Source organism: Harpia harpyja, chromosome 5 (assembly GCF_026419915.1).
Source record: "Harpia harpyja isolate bHarHar1 chromosome 5, bHarHar1 primary haplotype, whole genome shotgun sequence".
Lineage (NCBI taxonomy): Eukaryota > Metazoa > Chordata > Aves > Accipitriformes > Accipitridae > Harpia > Harpia harpyja.
Window position 1 is genome coordinate 10,049,558 of NC_068944.1, and position 17,945 is coordinate 10,067,502.

The following is a 17,945-nucleotide window of genomic DNA, read 5'->3' on the forward strand; positions in this document are numbered from 1 at the left end:
ATCAAACAAAATACAAAGTTCTCTAGAGAATATGTACAACAGGCCTCACAAATAGCACTTTCTCCCACAAAATTTGACAGTGCAACTGAGAAAGTTTCTCTGTTCCATGCAGTTGAGTGGAGTTTAGTCTAAAAGACAGAAATAGCACAGTTGTGTGTAAATTAAATGACATTATTTGAAAACAACTCTGAAAGAATGGAGACTAAAAATCTCGTCTAATTAACATGTAACAATAGTTGATGATTTATTGACTTTTCTGTGAATATACAGTTTCTATTAACAATATTTAGATACATTTTCTCAGAAATTCTTAATTATTTATGTTTAGTAATTTATGATTAAACATTTTACAAGAAACAAGGCACTAAAATGTACAGTTAGTCATCCTTATTACATACGCTGTGAGTTTCAGACATGCAGTAGATTCCCCTCACTGACAATTATTGAATCTCTTCCTCCAACGATACATGTTGTTGCATTTCATACATCCCCAACCATTAGAAAGTATACATTTTAGGGCCCTACTTTTGTCTCCTTTTACTCACTGTTTCTGTAGGAAAAACAAAGAATTTTCTATGAAAATTAGCTAGACAATAAAGATAATGAAAACCCCATTCCTCACGTTTCTAAGGACTCAGACATACTGTGAGCTACTTAGAGTTTCAAACTATAATGTGGGCATTATTTATCAATTAAAAACAACAGTAACCAAAAAAGTTTGTTTGAAGGTGCAATTCCAGAAACTACTTCCGTGCAGGGCAGAACCAGCTTTGGTATTTGAGGCACTAAAATACTAAACCAACACTTCACAACAGGTGAGGTGACTGAGGCTGACACCATGCTAGGAAAATCAGATTAGCCTAGTGGCTACCATTTGGCTAAAAAGGAGATCTTAAATAATGTATAGTTTTTAGTGCAATTTAAAAAGCAAAACCCAGAAACTGTTGCTAATAAAAGGCAAAGACCACAAGAGATACCATCTAATACTCCATTAAAATATTTAGTATCAGGAGGAGTGTATGCATTTTCAAGTATCTTATGACAAATAGCCCAGTACTTAAGTGCTAGTTCCATTTTAGATGTGCACTGACTATAAGCACAAACACGGCACAATGTAATTTTATATATTGTTAAAATACAACAGAACCTAATGTCACATAATAAATACAATACAATGTAAGGAAAAAGTGGTTTCCTGGTTATTTGACCACTTATACAAAAATGACAAAAAGAGGGGCATCTGGATTCTAGTTTCTCCTTGAGATTCTCAAGCTCTTGTGCCGGCAATATTTTAGAGATCCAATTTTCAGTGCTTCTGCATTTAGACTGCAGTGATCCTGAGCCCCCTGAACACACATGGAAAAATTACCACTTTCAAAGGTTTTCAGAGGATCCTTGCAGTCTCCTTGACCACAGGAATTCAGGTGCAATTCCAGTGCTGGTGGAATATACATGCAAAATAGGGAAAGATTCTGCAGGATAAGGAAAAGTGATGGTGGAGAGAAAACCTCATGGAACAACCTTGAATAATACCCTGGGTTATTGCCAAAGTACAGTGAAAGTTACTTTTTCCCATTGGAAAGATAAGACTTCTAAAAGCCTGGCCAATAAGACTTCTCAAAACATGGCCAACATGATGTACCATCACAAGATGATAGTACTAGCAGAGATGGCAATAACACATTTGGAAAGAAATTATCTCTTAAATTGTTTTCGCTTCTTAGGTATTGTAAAAATATTTCTGTTAAACTGCATGAATTTTTGGAAAAGAGAGGTTCTTACTCACTTAGCAATACGAGTCACTTAAAAATCACAGGAAGAAAAATTGTTAAAGAAAACCATTATGTGATTGTTTTTGATAAGCAAAAACTATTTTTTTTTTCCCTTGTAGTCTCATAGGTTGGAAATTCCAGAAGATGCCCAGGGGAGGTGGTGCTCCAGTGCTCCCTGGAAATTGGTGGGATCTGAAAGTGTAACCAACATGCTCTGTTGAAAATCCCATCCATGGTTTCTAGACCCCATTTTGCCCAGAAGTCCTGACTTGCCATGACCCCTGCTGAAGACAGCGGGTCAGCACCTCTGGAAAACAGGCCCTGTAACTACACTAGTGCTGCTGGATGCTAGTTGGTGGTGAAACAGCTTGTACATCTTGTGACTGGAAGTTCAGAAACACAACTGCAAAAAGAAAGGTATGATTAGGGCTATGCCTTCTAATTATCTGGGAAGTAGAACAGACCAGAATATCTCTGTATTTGCAATTACCAATTACCAGAACTTTTTTCTGGTACCGATCTAAAATGTCAGGACATCTGCATCTCGAGAAGCTGAAGATCAGAGCTCTCATTAGTTAACCTTAGACTCCTCAGGAAAAAAAAAGGGGGAAAGTATAAATAAACACAAAAGCCCACCTATAGCTGAAATTACAAAATATTAGAAAAAGATTTGATACATTGTTCATTTGGTTAAATTTATGTATATATCTAACTGGGGGTGGATTAACAGTTCCCTTTATTTTTTAAATGAGAATGTGAACTAATTTGATGGAAGTAGCAAAGATTTTACAAGGAAGAAGGGTGAGAGCATGCCTGTGTGATAAATTAACCATACCAGTTAACCAAATTCTAACAGAAAACTGAATCTGTGTTAATTTATTGCTCTTGGTAGTTGAACACTGACAGGGCATAGTTTTAACCTGTCCCATGATTTTGAAAGATTTTAATATATAACAATTTAAAAAATCAATTGCTTACCACCCAAGGCCATTTTTACAGGTCACCAAAGTAACCCACTGCTGTTACTATGTCCATACTGGTGTTTTAAGTTGTGACAGGACGTGGGCTTGAGTTTTCTGTGCCGCGGGGCTTGAGCCACTTATGTCCATGCTGCATGTAAGAGAAGGGCTTAAGTTTAAGCCAGTCTTTTCTCACACCTGATTTTCCCAGCCTGGCTCCCTGACAGTGCACCCATGCTGGATTTACAGAAGCAGTGTTGGTAGCTGTGGCATTTGGACCAGAATGAGAGCAGAGATCTACACTTATCTATCAAGCCCACAGCAAAATGTAGATAAATGTATTGGCTTCAGCGGGACTGTGGAAGTATAAACTGGAAGCAAGCAATTAATTTATCACTCTACAAGAGGAGTAAAAGCAAGATTTACCCCAGAAGACAGTGTTGTAATTGGCTGAGACAAAGTGCCATTGTGATTGTTCATTGATTATAGCTCTAAATTTGCCATCTCATCAGTGTGACGAGGCACCTCAGTGACACAGGTAGCAACAATGGTTGTTCTTGCTGGCCAAAACCCCTAATTTTTTATACAAATTGATCCACCACCACTGATTTGGTAATCGGAAAAGATGCAGGGAGTCAGTGCCAGGCAACTTGAGAACGTGAGCCCCTTGCCATGGTCCAACTGGCACCACCACATGGCTATTGCATCCAAGTAGTATTGCATTCAAGAGGAACAGGACAAAATCAGCATGGGAAGTCTTCTTCAAATGCTATCAGCCGCCAATGGAGTGCAACATGAAGCCCAGTCTAGCCTCAGAGCCCTCACACAAGCCAGTAATTGAAAGCAAAACAAGTGCATTTTGGAAACTAATGTTGCTTTATTTGGCAAGGACTTCTCATTTTAGACCTCACTTTAGACAGAAAGTTGGAGGTAAGGCAATATTTGGATTGGACATTACTGTTCCTCAAGCAGAGGTTGAACCTCTCTGTTAGGTCAGCACTGATAACTCCCAGCCTGCCAAAATTTCTGCCCTGGTTTGAATACCAAATCCATCCAATTACCTCCCTAATTTGTACTTTTCAGAGTCTCAGCATGCGAGAGCATTTGCAAGATCTTTTTCAGGTCAATGGAATTTACCATGTGTGTGTCAATTCAGACTTCATAGAGTCTCAGTATTCAAAAGTTATAAAGCCACATGGCTCATTGGGTTGATGGGTCTGTGGGAACACATAGGTGTCTGATACAACAAACCAATTTTTAGCAAAGCTTCGGTGAGAGTAACAGGTCAAAATTTCAAAACTCCACAATTAAAAAGAAGCGGGAGGTTTTTTCCCCACATTATACTGTGATACAGAATGTGTGGCAGGAATTTATATGGGCGGTTCAGCTGGTGCATTTGTGGCTTAGTACATAATTTCAAGGCGTAATTCTAAGAAAAGGGAAGGGATGCGTACGTGACCAAATAATGGACAGAGCTTGAGCAGCTTATATGTCACCTCATTAGTGCCATATAAATAATAAATTACTATAAAATTGGCATATAATGCCAGTTTCAGATTCAGGGCTGTCCAAGAACAGCCTCTTATATATGAGAAGAAATATCTGCAGACTTGTGGAATACAATCAATCTCAAGTTGTGCTGAATACAAACCTAATTCTACTCTCTTGCCAAACAAATTTGATTAATGAAGTGCTCTAACGTTTGGTCAGAAAATGAAGCACACAACTGTTCTGCAGCTGGACTGAATAACAAAAGGAAAACAATCTCAATCAACATTTTAAAAAAAACCCACATAAATTAAATAAGGATGATCTAAAAATCTATCTTGCTTTATTTCTGTTACATTAGAGAGTTATTTCCTTAAATATATACATGTGCTGTAGCTTTTTATCTAGCCACCTTTTCATCAGGAAGGCAACAGATTGTTTCTAGGTATTTTGACTGCTTAATTCTTTTTTCTTTTTCCTTCTGTTTTTGTCCTGTGGCTGTTTTGACAGATTGGGAAATCTAGACTGGGATGAATTAGAAGATTTGGCAAAAATAATTCTTGATTCTTGCTGTTAAAGAGATTGACCATCCAATGAGATGCATCCCCATGCCCTCATGAATATAACAGTTTTATAACCCACAGCCATGCAGTGGACAACCTTTTCCTTTTCCTTACTGTATAGCCTATGCCATTTGGCAGACTACATGCTGGACAAATTTCACATGCCTTTCTGCAGTGCATAGCATGCATGTCTGGATAATGCAGTCTCAGAAAATTGTCCAACTTCAGTTTAGTAAAGAGTGAGGTCTAATAACTCTGGTGGGATTCCTACTTGATGCATTTACTTATTGTCAGGCACTTGGAGCTGTGAATAGTATGATAGAGGTGTCTAGAGTCTCAAAGGAAAGAGTAATCAGGGAAGGTGAAGACCATGTGGGGGAATTGTTCGACATACATGACAGTGTTACCTCTTGGGACAGCTAAGTGCTGTCTTCACTTCTGACTCACTCTGAAAACCATACCAGCCCTTTTTTTTTTTGCTTTTGCAAGTTTTTAATTTGTTCAGTGTTATTAACATGACTAATGATGTTGTGGGATGCCTAATCCCTTCACCACCAGAACAGTAAAATGTTCAGAGCCACAGCTAGTAATTTTCTATTTTATTGCTCTTGTTTTAGGCCCAGAAATCTGTCCACATTTCTATGTGCACCTTTTTTACATATAGGAGAATCAAGCTGTTTTATGTAATTCCATGAACAGCAACAAAAAAAAAAATTAAAAATATTGAAAGGTCTCTAAGAAGCAAAGTCCCTTGTAAATTAGCAACACAAAAGTTAATCTGATACCAGAAACAGAGATTACTGCTTGCTTTCACTGTAAAAATATATTATCCTATTCTTATAGATGGCAACAAATTGTCGTCTTTCTTTTTATCAAATGTACAGAGCCATCCTCTGTAATGTTTTTTAAACTATAGTAACAGTCACTGCATATTATCCTATCACTCTGTTACTTGGTTTATTTTATTAGCCTAAATGTATTAATTTTAGTACACATTAGTACTTAATTTGCACAGAAAGGTTTTTGAATATCTAACTAGAGACAAAGTTCAGGAAGAGTGATGAGGTGTGAGTTTACAGTCAGCTGCTTTAAGAAGAAACAGAAAATAATGTGAAAAGAGAGGCAATTATCTTATGAAAACAACTAAGATGCATCAGTCTTATAAAAACAGCTTTGAACAAGCTAGCTCAAAATATGAAATCACAGGGCTACTTGTGAGGGACTTTACTTGCCTGGAAAAAAATACAATTAAATGGTACTTTAAGATTTACATGTAATTCCCCTACCCCCAAAGTAACAATCTATAAACGTGTAGCAGTTTATCATTTCAATGTCGTCATTCACCACACCCTGCCCAGAAGGTCATAATTTCTCTTTGTAAGAACATAGAGGCTGAGAACAATGGCCACTACATTTCTGGTATATATTTTTTTCTTACAGAGTTAAGCTGGGATCATTTTGCCCAGTGTATCTTTTAAGTTCTCTCTTGCCAACAACTTGTATAACAAATCCAGAGAACAACAGTCATGTTCTTCTTCTTAAAATACTGCTGTATTTTATCTATGGAAAAACCTTGGGAAAAAGCCTGTATAGCTTGGCCAAATGATTAACAGGAAAACACAATTATGTGAAAGTATTTGAATGATGTAAGCTAGAAAAAAGGGAGAGGAACAAATGGACATATTGTCTGAGATGGCTATATTACATATAAGAAAAGTTGAACAAAAAAGATAAACCCTAATACCAGAGGAAGTAATTGCAAAAAAAAAAAAAAAAAAAAAAAAGGTAAAAGCCACATTTCTCAAGTCATTTAAACTCTACCACACCAATCACCTTATAAAGCCTTTAGATGAAGAAGCCAAAGCCTGGCAAGGAGACACATTACTTCATCTTGTTGATCTTTTACATTTTTCTGTGTCTATCACCCAATCTTACAGCAACCAACAGTCACCACAGGTGGGAAAGCAAAAGCCCATGTCACCAGTAAGCCATCTATTACCTGTACCACAAAAGCATCTTGTATCATTTGTGTTGTGTGACATTCCCATTCTTCCTCTACGCATGTACTGATCATTCTTTCTTTCATGTCTTCATCTTGGCTCTTTCTAATTTTTCTCCTGTCATCTTCTTTCTTTTAAATAGAAGCTGAATTAAAAGGGTCTACTGTTCAGCCTAAGAACTGTAACTTTTGGTCTCAGAATAAGAATATATACCAAAATGTAAGGCATTGCCCACCTAGTACAGTCTGAAAACATGAACATTTTAAATGATTTTTTAATATAAAAATAAAACAATCTTTCATGAGCAATGGTATAACTTTCAGGAGTCAAAACTACCCTTGTCTCACATTTCATGAGATTCTCCCTAGACTATTTCATACCTTCTCACAGGGCTATCTAGATCTGGATTGTCTCTCTGTTCTTGCTCTCTTCACAGTGCTGAAATTGCTTCCATTCGTCACCTTTTGATACCTTAACATACATGGTTTCTATTTCATAGTTTCAAATTACTTTCACTTAGAAGCAGTGTGGAAGGAATCTCATTATTGGTTAAGACAAATGTCTTTACTATTCTTTTTTTCTGGATGGTGCCTGAATAATTTTCATAACCACTCAAATAACTGACTCATCTTCCAGACCACAGAATGCAACCTCAGAACAAAAAGGTCCTCACTCCTGTTTACTTCTTTCTTTTGCCTCTACTGTTATTATACCTTCCAATAGTGTTTCCATTCAGCAGAAAAAACTGTCCATAGTGATACTCTTCTTTGGAAGTCCTATGCTTCCTTCATACAGCCAATTTACAAGAAAACTGAGTTTGCTGTCAAAAAGATCTCTCTTCAGATTTCACGCATGGCCTATTTTTTTGATCTTGCAGCAGCTCTGCAAATTTTTTTTTCTCTGTCATATAAAATAAGTTGTAATAAATCGCTCCCATTGCGATTGCTGTTGTGACCATGGGGAGCAACAAGTGTACCACAGCGTTAACCACAGTGAGTACTGTGGTTGATAATGGCAGTGCTTGCAAAGATGAATCACCAGCAGGGAAAGCAGTTCAAGAAAAAGAAACACACACACACACCCCCCCGCCACCTCCTGCAAAACAAAACCAAAAGAAACTCACTCCACCAGAAAGAACATCCAGGGAAGAGATGGGAGTGTAACTGGGAATGTATATTTCATAACATACTCTAATTTGAATATGTTGCTCACTGTATGGACTTGCCCTCATGAATCATGCTCTGAAAATACTTTATTGAATAATGGGATACTCAGGTTTTTCAATGAAAATTTATGTTTTTGTTAATTTTTCTCACTGCTTCATATGACGGTTGTATACCTTCCTGTAAAACACCTTTTCACGCATCAGAAGTTCTTACAAATCTTTGCAGAGTTTTGTATTTCATGTTTTCTTAACCCTTGCCCCACTAGAATAAATGATTGCCTGGGGAAGGATTATCTTTATTTGTGCTTTCCTACCATCTACTATTCTGGACCCCCAAACTCTGTGGGGACCTTCATGTGAACGCTTTCATACAAATCATGTCCATCACCCCTCACTGACAGCAAAGGCAAAAAACACACCACCGTAACACACAGGACGGAACAAAACAGAACAGTGGTCCAGGACAGGAATGATTCCCTTGAACTGCTTCCCACCCTACATGAAGACAAAGAGGGCAAGTCTTAGTCTTTTCTTCTAGCTAGGGAGAGGTTGAAATACTCAAGCCAGCTGCTACTCCATCAAGTACTGCATAGGGAGATAGAGGGAGACTTTGCCAATGGACTGGCTGGCTCACTACATTTTAAGAGCTTTATGAATTGTTAAAAAGCTCTTCCCCTCAGAATGACTCCAGGTAAACAGCACACAGTGCTGGCAGCAGTGTGCCACCCTCCTATTTTGGTATTCTACTTGAATACAAGATGGGCCTGGAAAAGAAAGGACAAGCACAATGGCTTTTGAGGAAGAAGTCACCTTCTTTCCAACTTAAGGGTCAGGGCTCAAATAACTGGCAGGCCAGTCCACAACCATTCCCTTAATCAGCCAGCCTGCTGGAAAATATTACTGTTCTTCATAAGCAAAGGGCTCCATTACTACAGTGGTCCTTTTGCTACTTCCTTCATTTTCACATCTTCTATGAAGAATAAGTTATGAACTATATTAACCAGAGACAAGGGTTTTTTTTTTTTCCTAAGCCCCAGCATAACAATCCAACCAATACCTGTCAATCACCTTTTGTCTCAATAGCAGAGAGCAACTCTAACCCTTGCCTTCATTCGGGAAATGGTAGACAGGAGGAGACAGAAATCAAAACAAATACTATAACCTGATATTTAAAGCTGTTAAATTTTCTTAAGAACACCCAATATAAGAATAGCCAGAGTACCTTAAATTTCGAAAGGATGTTAGGGTATTCTGAGGGGGGAAAATATGTTCACATTTTAGAACACTGTGCATGTCTGAGAGTTAAATAAATCAGAACTACCTACAAATGAGCAATACAGTTTTCCCCTTGGTCGACTCTACCACTGTTTCCCTAAACATTAAGAGTCAAAGTGTGTTCACTATCAGCCAGGCACCTATCCTGTCACTGTACATTCACATTAAAAAAACCTCTTTCCAGTGCGCATTACTCATAAATGTGCTCAATCACACTGACTCTCTGACCCTTTATGTTCTAAGGTGAATTAGGAAAGGGTCTGTTAAAGGATGATACAGGCCATTCTTTTGTGATGGTCTGCAGTTTTCTCTCCCAATACATTTTCTTTTTATTTAGGACTTCCATTTTTATCCTGTGTTCTTCTTCAGCCATCTCACACTCTCTTTCTATTTGCTGTATTTTTGCCACATGAACTTCATTCATTTGGATTAACTGCAGTTGCAAAATTGACATTTGCTGATGATGTTCTTCCTCATGCATCTTTTTCAGAGCACTTTCCTGAGATGCTTTACTTCTGTAGTTCTTATCTGCTGCTATTCTGACATCAGAACACGAAGGCTCAGGTTGGGAGGTACCTTCACATACTGGGAAATGTACCAGCTCTTTCTCTTCATCACAAAGTTCTCTATTTGAGACAACAAATGACTCTGCAAAACATAAGAGGAAAAAGTATTATAGTATTCCCTTGTTCTCCCTCAAGAAACACAAACTTGTGATAGTACAGTTATTGGTGTATGCATCTAAACCTCATGCTTCTGTACCACAGTACAGGAGCTACTACATAATACAGTTCTGTTACAGAATACTAAGGGCATAATGGTTTGAACTGAATCACTTTGGGCTCTGTTGATAGACCTCTATGGCTATAACGGGAGCTCAGAATACTAAAGTGAATGCAGACATTTATAAGTGCACACCTAAATTTAGGTGGCTGAGCCTGAAGCTGAACATTAATGCAGCTGTTTAAGCCAAATCTGTATGTGACTTGCAATATTTTTATGAAAGGTCTGAGAGTCAGGTGAAGAGCTGTATCAACATGAATACCAGGATACTGAAGGAATACTAGGAAGAATACTATTTATTCCTTCCTTATCACTACTGTACATGTCATAAACTTAGTGGTGTATATTTTTAGGAAAAAATTATATTATTCTAACTTTGAGAAGGTTCTACCAATTCTTCTGAAAGAAAAGAAACTACTCATGGAATAAAATAGTTACCACTACAAGTAAGGGTCCCAGAATACATTCCTCTACAAATCCTGATGACTACTTATGGGGAAATACAATTATGAAAGAGACATTGTAAGAATGTTATCTAACAATGTAGTTACTGTTGTCTTTTGAGCAAGGACAGTCTTCTATGTGCAATCCTGACATAATAAACTTTGCAAGAAACCACTGTAGACACCCTTCCTTCTGGTTTTGGATTATTCCTTCTGTGTATGCTTGCCAAACAAAGAAGAATGTAGTGCTGAACTTTTTCAGAAAGGCCATTCTCCAATGTGGACTGCAGTGTGAAATATGGCTCTACGTACTCTTTTTAGTCCTTGAAAACAAAGGAGGAAAGACCTACAGGGAACTCTTGCAGCAGACAATTGTGTATCAATTTGCTGCTGGTGGCTTTTTTTTTTTTCTTTTTAATGCTCAGAGAACCTTTTCCCAGCAAAATGATACTTTATAAAGGATCAAAATATCCTTGGGATTGTTCTCTGGAAAGCCAGCATGATAACTACTGTGATGCCTGCCACAAAGTAGAAGATATGTCAAGAACTGATGAAAAAAAAATTGAGTAAAACCTCAGTTTAACTCCTGGGGGCCTAGGGAAATACACAGAGTCTTATAATATCATAGCTCTACAATTACTTTTCTATAACCAGCAGTCACAGCTAAGTGGAGAGATTTAGACTGCTGAAAGAGAATCACTGGCAAAATCACATACAAAACAATACCACTTGCATCATTACAGTAACATTTATACCTTGACTAGAAGCATCAGGCTGATATTCAGAATCTTCTTCTGGTGGGCTCTGCAAAAAGTACATTTGCTCAGGCATTATGCTGGCAATCTTCTCTTTCCCTATGATGTGAGTATTTATAAGTGGACTAATACTTCTTTTTACCTTCTCCCGCCTTTCATGTGCCATTATCTTTTTTGTCCGTGCCTTGATATTTTCCCAGCATTTCTTTAACTGTTTGAAGTCTCGCAGCGATACACTGGGCTGTGAATTATATTCATGAGCTAGTGCTTGCCAGGTACGTTGTTTCAAAGCAATAGTTCTTGCATCGCTTTTTTTACATTCAAGCACGTATTTGTATTTTTCAACTAATGCAAGCAGCACACTCTTCTCCACTTCTGAGAAGTATTTAGCAGGCTTTATTATTTCGTTTTGCATTTTCTACTGTTTCTCCAAGAAGCCAAAAATCCTATGAAAACAATGTTGAAAGCAAAAAAACAAACACAAATTAGAACTGGTTACAGTATCAGGAAACTGTGTCTTAGCACATAACTCCTAAGCATAGCTTCTGATTCTAACAGACGTCATTTTCTAGAATAGTTTGTGAGTAGTTCTAGAGTAGATAATGAAACATTCAGGTAAGATACAGTATAATTATATGCTGTTTTCTATTGCCACTTCAGTGGCTACACAGTTACAGAAGTATACCATAACGAGGAGAAGCTTCTTTGTTACAATATGCCTTGATACAAAATACTCAGTATTCAATTTACTTAGTAACTGTTTTTAATAACTTGATTTGCTATTCATTGCACTTTGTTACACCAGGAGGGTTCTCAAAGCCCTGAACTGTGGAACAAGTTCTGAAATCCAGCCCTTGATAGCTTTAGGTTTAAATCTAAAGCCACCTTCAGCAGGTTTAGGTTTCCTTTGGTACATCAAAGATCGTCTTCTGCCCTTGCTGACTGCATATAACTAATTTCTCCCCTCTCTCTACAGTATTTGAAAGTTGCATGAGAAATCATAGTAAGAAGTTCTCTTTTTAAAGAATCCTGCCTGTATGGTTCTTGCCTGTGCTCAGCCCTCCTTAACTGACATCCAATAGGTGGCAGGATCCTGACCAGTATTACAGTACTGAGAAGAGGCAAGGGTTGCAAGAAGACATGAATTAATTACAGAAACCGCTCTGAAGGTGCGGGTCCTTCACCCTCTACTGCTGACTCTGCGTGTGTGGCACTCTTCCTTATGCTTGCACTGCTGGCCACTCTCAGGAAGGAACAACCAGGGTAAAAAAAAGTTTTGGCCTCACTCAATACAGCCACTGCTATATACTCACACCATGTTAATGACTGCCTCTCTTCTCAAGCCTAGACTTATACAGTCAATAGGAAAAGGGTAGCTGATACCAGGGAATTCTTAGCCATATAAAAATGAATAAAGCAGTGTTTCCTTGAATTATTAACACATGACTGTGCTGCAAAATCTTTATCATTCCACATTTCTTTCCCTATTCCCTCCCACTACAACTGTGCAGCCCCAATTACTTTTACATTTTGGGCAGAAACTTCTGGATAATTAAGTAGAAAAAGGGGGAGGACTGTTGTCTTAGCTCACGTTTCTTCTGGTTTTAATCGTAAAACTCAAAGATGGAACATATATAATAAGATAATTGGTTCATATTCTTCACAGTCTAGGACTCTCCCCAAATGAATTTTCTAGTATTTTGCCCATTGTTTCCACTACTTTCCTCGTAACATTGCTTGAAGATGCACTAGATATCTCCATCGGATTTCTTCTTTTCAGTATTTTTTTCCGTAACTTGGCCGCACTAGCACTCGCTTCTTACCATCCTTGTAATTCCTTTCCTCCAAACATCTTAATACTTACAGTTATTCTCACCTCTTTCAGTGAAGGTAACTACTTATATTTACAAAGAAAGCTAACAGACAAGCTAGTATCAACATGAGAACCCAATTCTGACATAAGAACAGGAGCTTTCTCAAGTAGCCCATAAAATACGACAAAACCCAGCAAAACAAAGAAGAGGAGTCAAAGAATAGAGGAGGCAGTAGAACAAAGCCTAGAATGGCAAAACTGAAACAAAGTGAATAGAAATAATTAATAGTCTGTGTTTAAGTATGTTAAGTCAGTACCAGTAGCTGAGTTGTACCCCTACTGAAAAAGAGGCAACAAACACTCCGTTTGTACTTTCTGTCCCTGGTCAACTGGGTAATCAACGGGCATGTACTGAGTTGACAGCTGGCACCTATGTGGTTCCTGGCTAGTCACAGTTCTGCTGTCTCTTACCAAATGCTGGTGTCATGAGGACATGGGAGAGCTGGAGTTTTTGCAGCAGACAGGATTTAGGGGACAAAGGGAAAGATCCATAGGGAATCAGACTTTATTAGTTCTACTACTCGCAGAACAGCTTTTTTATTTTGCAAGAAAGAAAATGGTGGAAGAAGGAAGAGAGCTGGGTGGTTGAGCATAAAGACAACAGTTCCCTGATCCAGCATTTCCTCCATCACACTATATCAAGTTATTTATTACTCTCTGTGAAAACTTAGTCACCCCAAGTGTTGGTGACAGGAAATTGTAAACACCTATGATCCCACAGAACAAACTAAGTGTATGTAAACACACTTGAAAGTATCACATACCAATCATTATAATGTCTAGGTCTAATAGACAGAAGAGAACATCTGCTTCAGAAGTTCCTTAAATAAAAAATAAATTTAAAAAATAAGCAAAAAGTCAGGAAATGGACATCCTAACAAAGAGATACTGAAAACTTCGCTCCATGAAACAGCTCTCAAAACGTGTAAAATAAGAGAGACCTATAATGAAACAGACTCTATCTACTAATCAATTTTACTTACATACTTATTGTACCATTCCAAACAAGAAGGCTGCTTTAGATAGCTGCTGAAATGAAATTCTTGGGACTAAATATTGATGCTTCAACGTGTCTTAGCCTCAGTTTCACTGAGGAACAGCATGAAAAGCAGTCCCACCAGCAAGTCATAAGGTCCAATAGCTTATGCCCATGAAAAACCAGGATCAGAGGCTCCGTGTGATCAGAAATGGCTGATTCTGCCTTCTGCTGATGCATGTAAATCTTATTTCTAGCTTTGAAAAGGTGTGAGAATCTCAGACCAAAAACTATGATATGTCTGTGTGCAGAAAATCCCTTTAATTAGGAAAACGATGGATTTTCAAGGACTTTGGAGACTAAGTTCAAAAAGTTAAAACAACGATACCGGGACTTCTGGATTCCAGGTGCTAAATGTTTAGCTACACAGACTGGCAGAGATCAACTGATATCAGTAAATATTTTAAACGTTTCCAAATATGACTTCACATATATTAACAACCTATGTACTAGGATAAAAGCTCATCTTTCATGGATGGAGCCACAGCAAACCCTTAAGTATCACTTTCATACCACGCTATCATTAATTACTATTATTTTTACTGTGGTAACATCAGAGATCCCCAGTGGTAAGCTCAAATACTGTACATTTAAGATCGGAAATGCAGGTCCTACTCTGAGAAGAATACAATATATTAGTCTTCCCTTCCCCCATACACATTCCTAACTATTTTTTCCCACACGTACACACTGTACTGGACTTGTGTCCTTTCCATGAAGAAGCCAGGACTATGATCTAGGATGCATAAAACAACTCAAGAACTGGTGAAAGCAGTTTAATGCACTAACTACACAGAATAAAAGAGTTCTTGAAGATTCTTTTCAAGCTCTTACGTGTTTAGCCTGCTTGTTTCAATATATTAACGCCCATTTTCAATTAGGTGAACAGAAAGCACTCTGAGATATCAGAGAACTTAGAATACTGAGAAGTTGCAGCAAAACACCACCATATATTTATATTCACCTCTTTTTCTTTACGCATTTCAATCACCTTCTGGCAGCCCACTGGCTCCTCTGTGGAATATGAGAAAGGACTCTCACAAGCCCAAACAATTTCCATTTCAAGGCTAAAAGATCTTTTCAGGACACACGCCCAGGATATAATTTAGCGTGTAGGAATCTGTGCTGAAATTGAAGTAGTTTACTGTTTGTAGCTCCTACTGTAAACAGGATTGATTCAGGAATATGTATGCACATGAGGACAGTTGCACCGTTAAGTTCTAAGAAACAAAGGATGGGAGGCTTCTCCCGCTCCTACAGGTGCCCAGGCTCTAAGACATGTGCAGTAAGGAAGTACTTTATCCTAAATATCTTCTCCTGGCATGGCTCAATTCACAACTTGCCTTAAAACAAATCAGTGTCCTAAGTACTTGTTCTCTCACACAAACCTTTATCACTTTAAAATAACAAAAATATCTCTCAATTCCTCATTTTTATTTTGAAATGTTGTGTGCCATTCTTCTTTTAAAGACTATAAGGGATGTGCTGTGTACTGCTGGAAGAATAGCTTGAAAAAAACCCTGCACAAGTGAAGAAGTGCACATATGTTCATAAATATGTACATATGTATTATTTTGCTTGCACACACCTGAACATACACCCAAATTCCAACCAGTTGCAAAGAGGCCATTTAAAAAAAAAAAAAAAATCACTTCAGGTTGGCATGTGTGGGCATTTTCAGTCCCTGAAATGTTTTTTTAGGCATAAGAAAATGCAAAGAGAAAGTTATGGTGGAAAACTTAACCCAAATGTTAAGGTTACACTAAGCAAACCCAAAGAAAATAGTTTGCTAGCAAACTGTGGTCACTTATGGTGTGAAAATGGATTCATTTACCAATGCCAACAGGATTACTACCAGAAATAGTTAAGGACTGAAAAAAAAGACAATTTATTTATCTAACTTAAATTGCAGATGAACCTTTAAGCATAGTCAGTAATTAACAGCATTGGAAATCAATCATAATTCTGTCCTTTTCATCCAGTGTCTGAGGGTGAAAGAAAGGCATGGAAATGCTATGACCCAAACTAGTCACAACAACAGGTTTATGTTTCATTTGAATGACAGAACCAGCAGTAAACAGTGTCCTTCTTCCTCAAATGCTAGGTTTTCCTCACAGAGCTTCCTTCCATCAGAGCGTTCCAGGCCTGACCCTGTCTACCTTGAGACTTGATATCACTAGGTAATTAGGTGCATGTTACAAATATGAATGAGATCTATAGGCAAATTGTGTTGCATATACTCAGATTAAAAAAAAACACAACCTCTTTGGGTGTTCCCCCCTCCCCGTTTTAATACAAATTAATAGTTATTATGGATCATCCAGCAAATGAACAAAATAATATATTAGTAAAAATTCACAGTACTTTGCCTAAATTTCTCCTGGCAAATTTTATATAGGTATACATGCTAATGTATTTTTTAAAAATCTATAAAACATAACATTATATATAGACACGCATAGATATGTTCTAAGCGGGTCATCCCGCTACCTATGGAGGAGATCCAAAGCAGTTTGTGCGAAGAAAGGTAATGGACGTAGGCTGTTATTTGGAACGATTGTCTGCAATTCATCAAAAAACAGGCATAAACAGGAATCCTACCAGACTCTCCCGCACCCGAACTTCTCCAACATTAACTCGAGCTTGTTTTTATTTCCTCGCTAGCTCCTCTTCTGCTTGAACGAGAAAGGAGAGCAGGTCCCGGCTCGACAAAGAAGACCGCTCCACCCAGGGCGGGCATGCAGGCTGCGGCTGAGGCGCGGATTCAGGGACATCTACCGCGGCAGGAGGAACGGCAAACGGTCACGCTGTCACCCAGCGCCCGCCGAGACCGCGCTCTGCGCTGTCGGCGGGGACAACCCCACCCTGCAGCCCCCGGGTTTCTCCCTTCTCGTAACAAAGCGCTGCCGACAGCCGCCGCCGGCTCGGCTCGGCTCGGCTCGGCTCGGCTCCCCTCCCCTCTCCTCTCCTCCGCCTCCCCCCCGCGCTGGGCGGCCCGGCCTGCCTCCCTCACCTCCTCGCCGGCAGGTCGCCGGCGCTCCTTCAGCTCCCCGCAAACCCCGCGCTGGATTTCCGCCTCTCCGGAGAAAAGGAAAGGCAAGGCAAGGCGGAGCGGCACCGGCTTCTCCCACGGCGCGGGAGGGCCGGGCGGCGGGGAGGAACCGTCCCGGGGGACCCCTGAGCCTTCAGGTGCGGGGGCAGGGGGTCTCTGTCAGTCTGTCTGTCCGTGCCTGTGCGTGCGTGTTCTGGGGAGCGACGCGCAAACACCCACCGGCCGCCAGGAAGGGGGTGGGCAGCCCCGGCTGCACCTGACGCGGGCCCGCGGGCGGAGCTCCGGGGCCGCACGTCGCTAGGGCGTCCCCCCCACCGCGCCGTCCCCTTCCCGCGCCCTCGGTACAGGCGGCGGGGGTCCCCGACACCTCCCGCCCGTCCCGGCGCAGCGGCAGCAGACGCCAGCTCGGGCTTTACCTCCGACAGCGCCCGGCGGAGCGACGCGCCGGTGCGCCAGCGCCCCCAGCGGCGGCTGGGAGCGGCGGGTCGGGGGTGCCGCGCCGCGCCGTGCCGCGCCGCGCCGATCCGATCCGATCCTCCGCCGCGCCCCGTCTCCTCCCGCCGGAGGTCCTCGCTACGGTACCGTCTCCGTGGGCCGGCCGGGCTCCCCCGCGCCCCTTCCGCGCCTAGCGTGACGCAGTTCCTGCCCGCCCGGTGCGCCCCGGGCCCCGCCGGCGGCGGCGGCGGTGGCGGCGGTTGGGGGCGGGAGGGCGGGCGGCGCGCGCGTTAGCTCTCCCCTCAGTCCCCTCCTCTCCGCGGTTGACCTGAGGAGGAGCGGGGAG

General features: G+C 40.3%; 2 protein-coding genes across 8 annotated transcripts in view; one reads left to right on the forward strand and one right to left on the reverse strand.

The window, feature by feature from the left end:
* Positions 1 to 219: 219 nt before the first annotated feature.
* MSANTD3 (Myb/SANT DNA binding domain containing 3) lies at positions 220 to 17,902 on the reverse strand. 6 transcript variants are annotated; one of them, XR_008235197.1, is made up of 4 exons: positions 16,714 to 17,047; positions 11,204 to 11,649; positions 2,751 to 9,870; positions 220 to 2,175 (listed from the first exon to the last, which is right to left on the reverse strand). XR_008235197.1 is itself a non-coding variant. In XM_052787122.1 (4 exons), exons 3-4 carry the CDS (start codon positions 11,616 to 11,618, stop codon positions 9,461 to 9,463), a joined length of 825 nt encoding a protein of 274 aa, XP_052643082.1. In that variant the 5' UTR covers positions 11,619 to 11,649; positions 16,714 to 16,886; positions 17,747 to 17,902; the 3' UTR covers positions 220 to 9,460. The 6 variants fall into 6 exon arrangements, 5 of the variants coding, with proteins under 5 accessions (XP_052643082.1, XP_052643081.1, XP_052643080.1 ...); XM_052787122.1 differs by adding an exon at positions 17,747 to 17,902 and having other exon boundaries at positions 220 to 9,870; positions 16,714 to 16,886; XM_052787121.1 differs by adding an exon at positions 17,581 to 17,676 and having other exon boundaries at positions 220 to 9,870; positions 16,714 to 16,886.
* LOC128141848 (uncharacterized) overlaps positions 17,207 to 17,945 on the forward strand; it is a 29,261-nt gene continuing 28,522 nt past the window's right edge. Inside the window, exon 1 of one of the 2 annotated variants that reach the window (XM_052787116.1) lies at positions 17,207 to 17,301. The gene's annotated coding sequence lies outside the window, so the exon portion shown is untranslated. Of the gene's footprint in view, positions 17,302 to 17,696; positions 17,743 to 17,945 lie in introns of those variants that run through there. The other variant, XM_052787115.1, reaches the window with a different exon arrangement.

What these genes read in the sequence shown, in the direction of transcription:
- MSANTD3 (XM_052787122.1), bottom strand. Translation starts at nt 11,618, where the DNA reads ATGCAAAACGAAATAATAAAGCCTGCTAAATACTTCTCAGAAGTGGAG. An exon ending in GCCTGATGCTTCTAGTCAAG is followed by an intron (nt 9,871 to 11,203) that starts GTATAAATGTTA and finishes TATGTTTTGCAG; the next exon opens with AGTCATTTGTTGTCTCAAAT.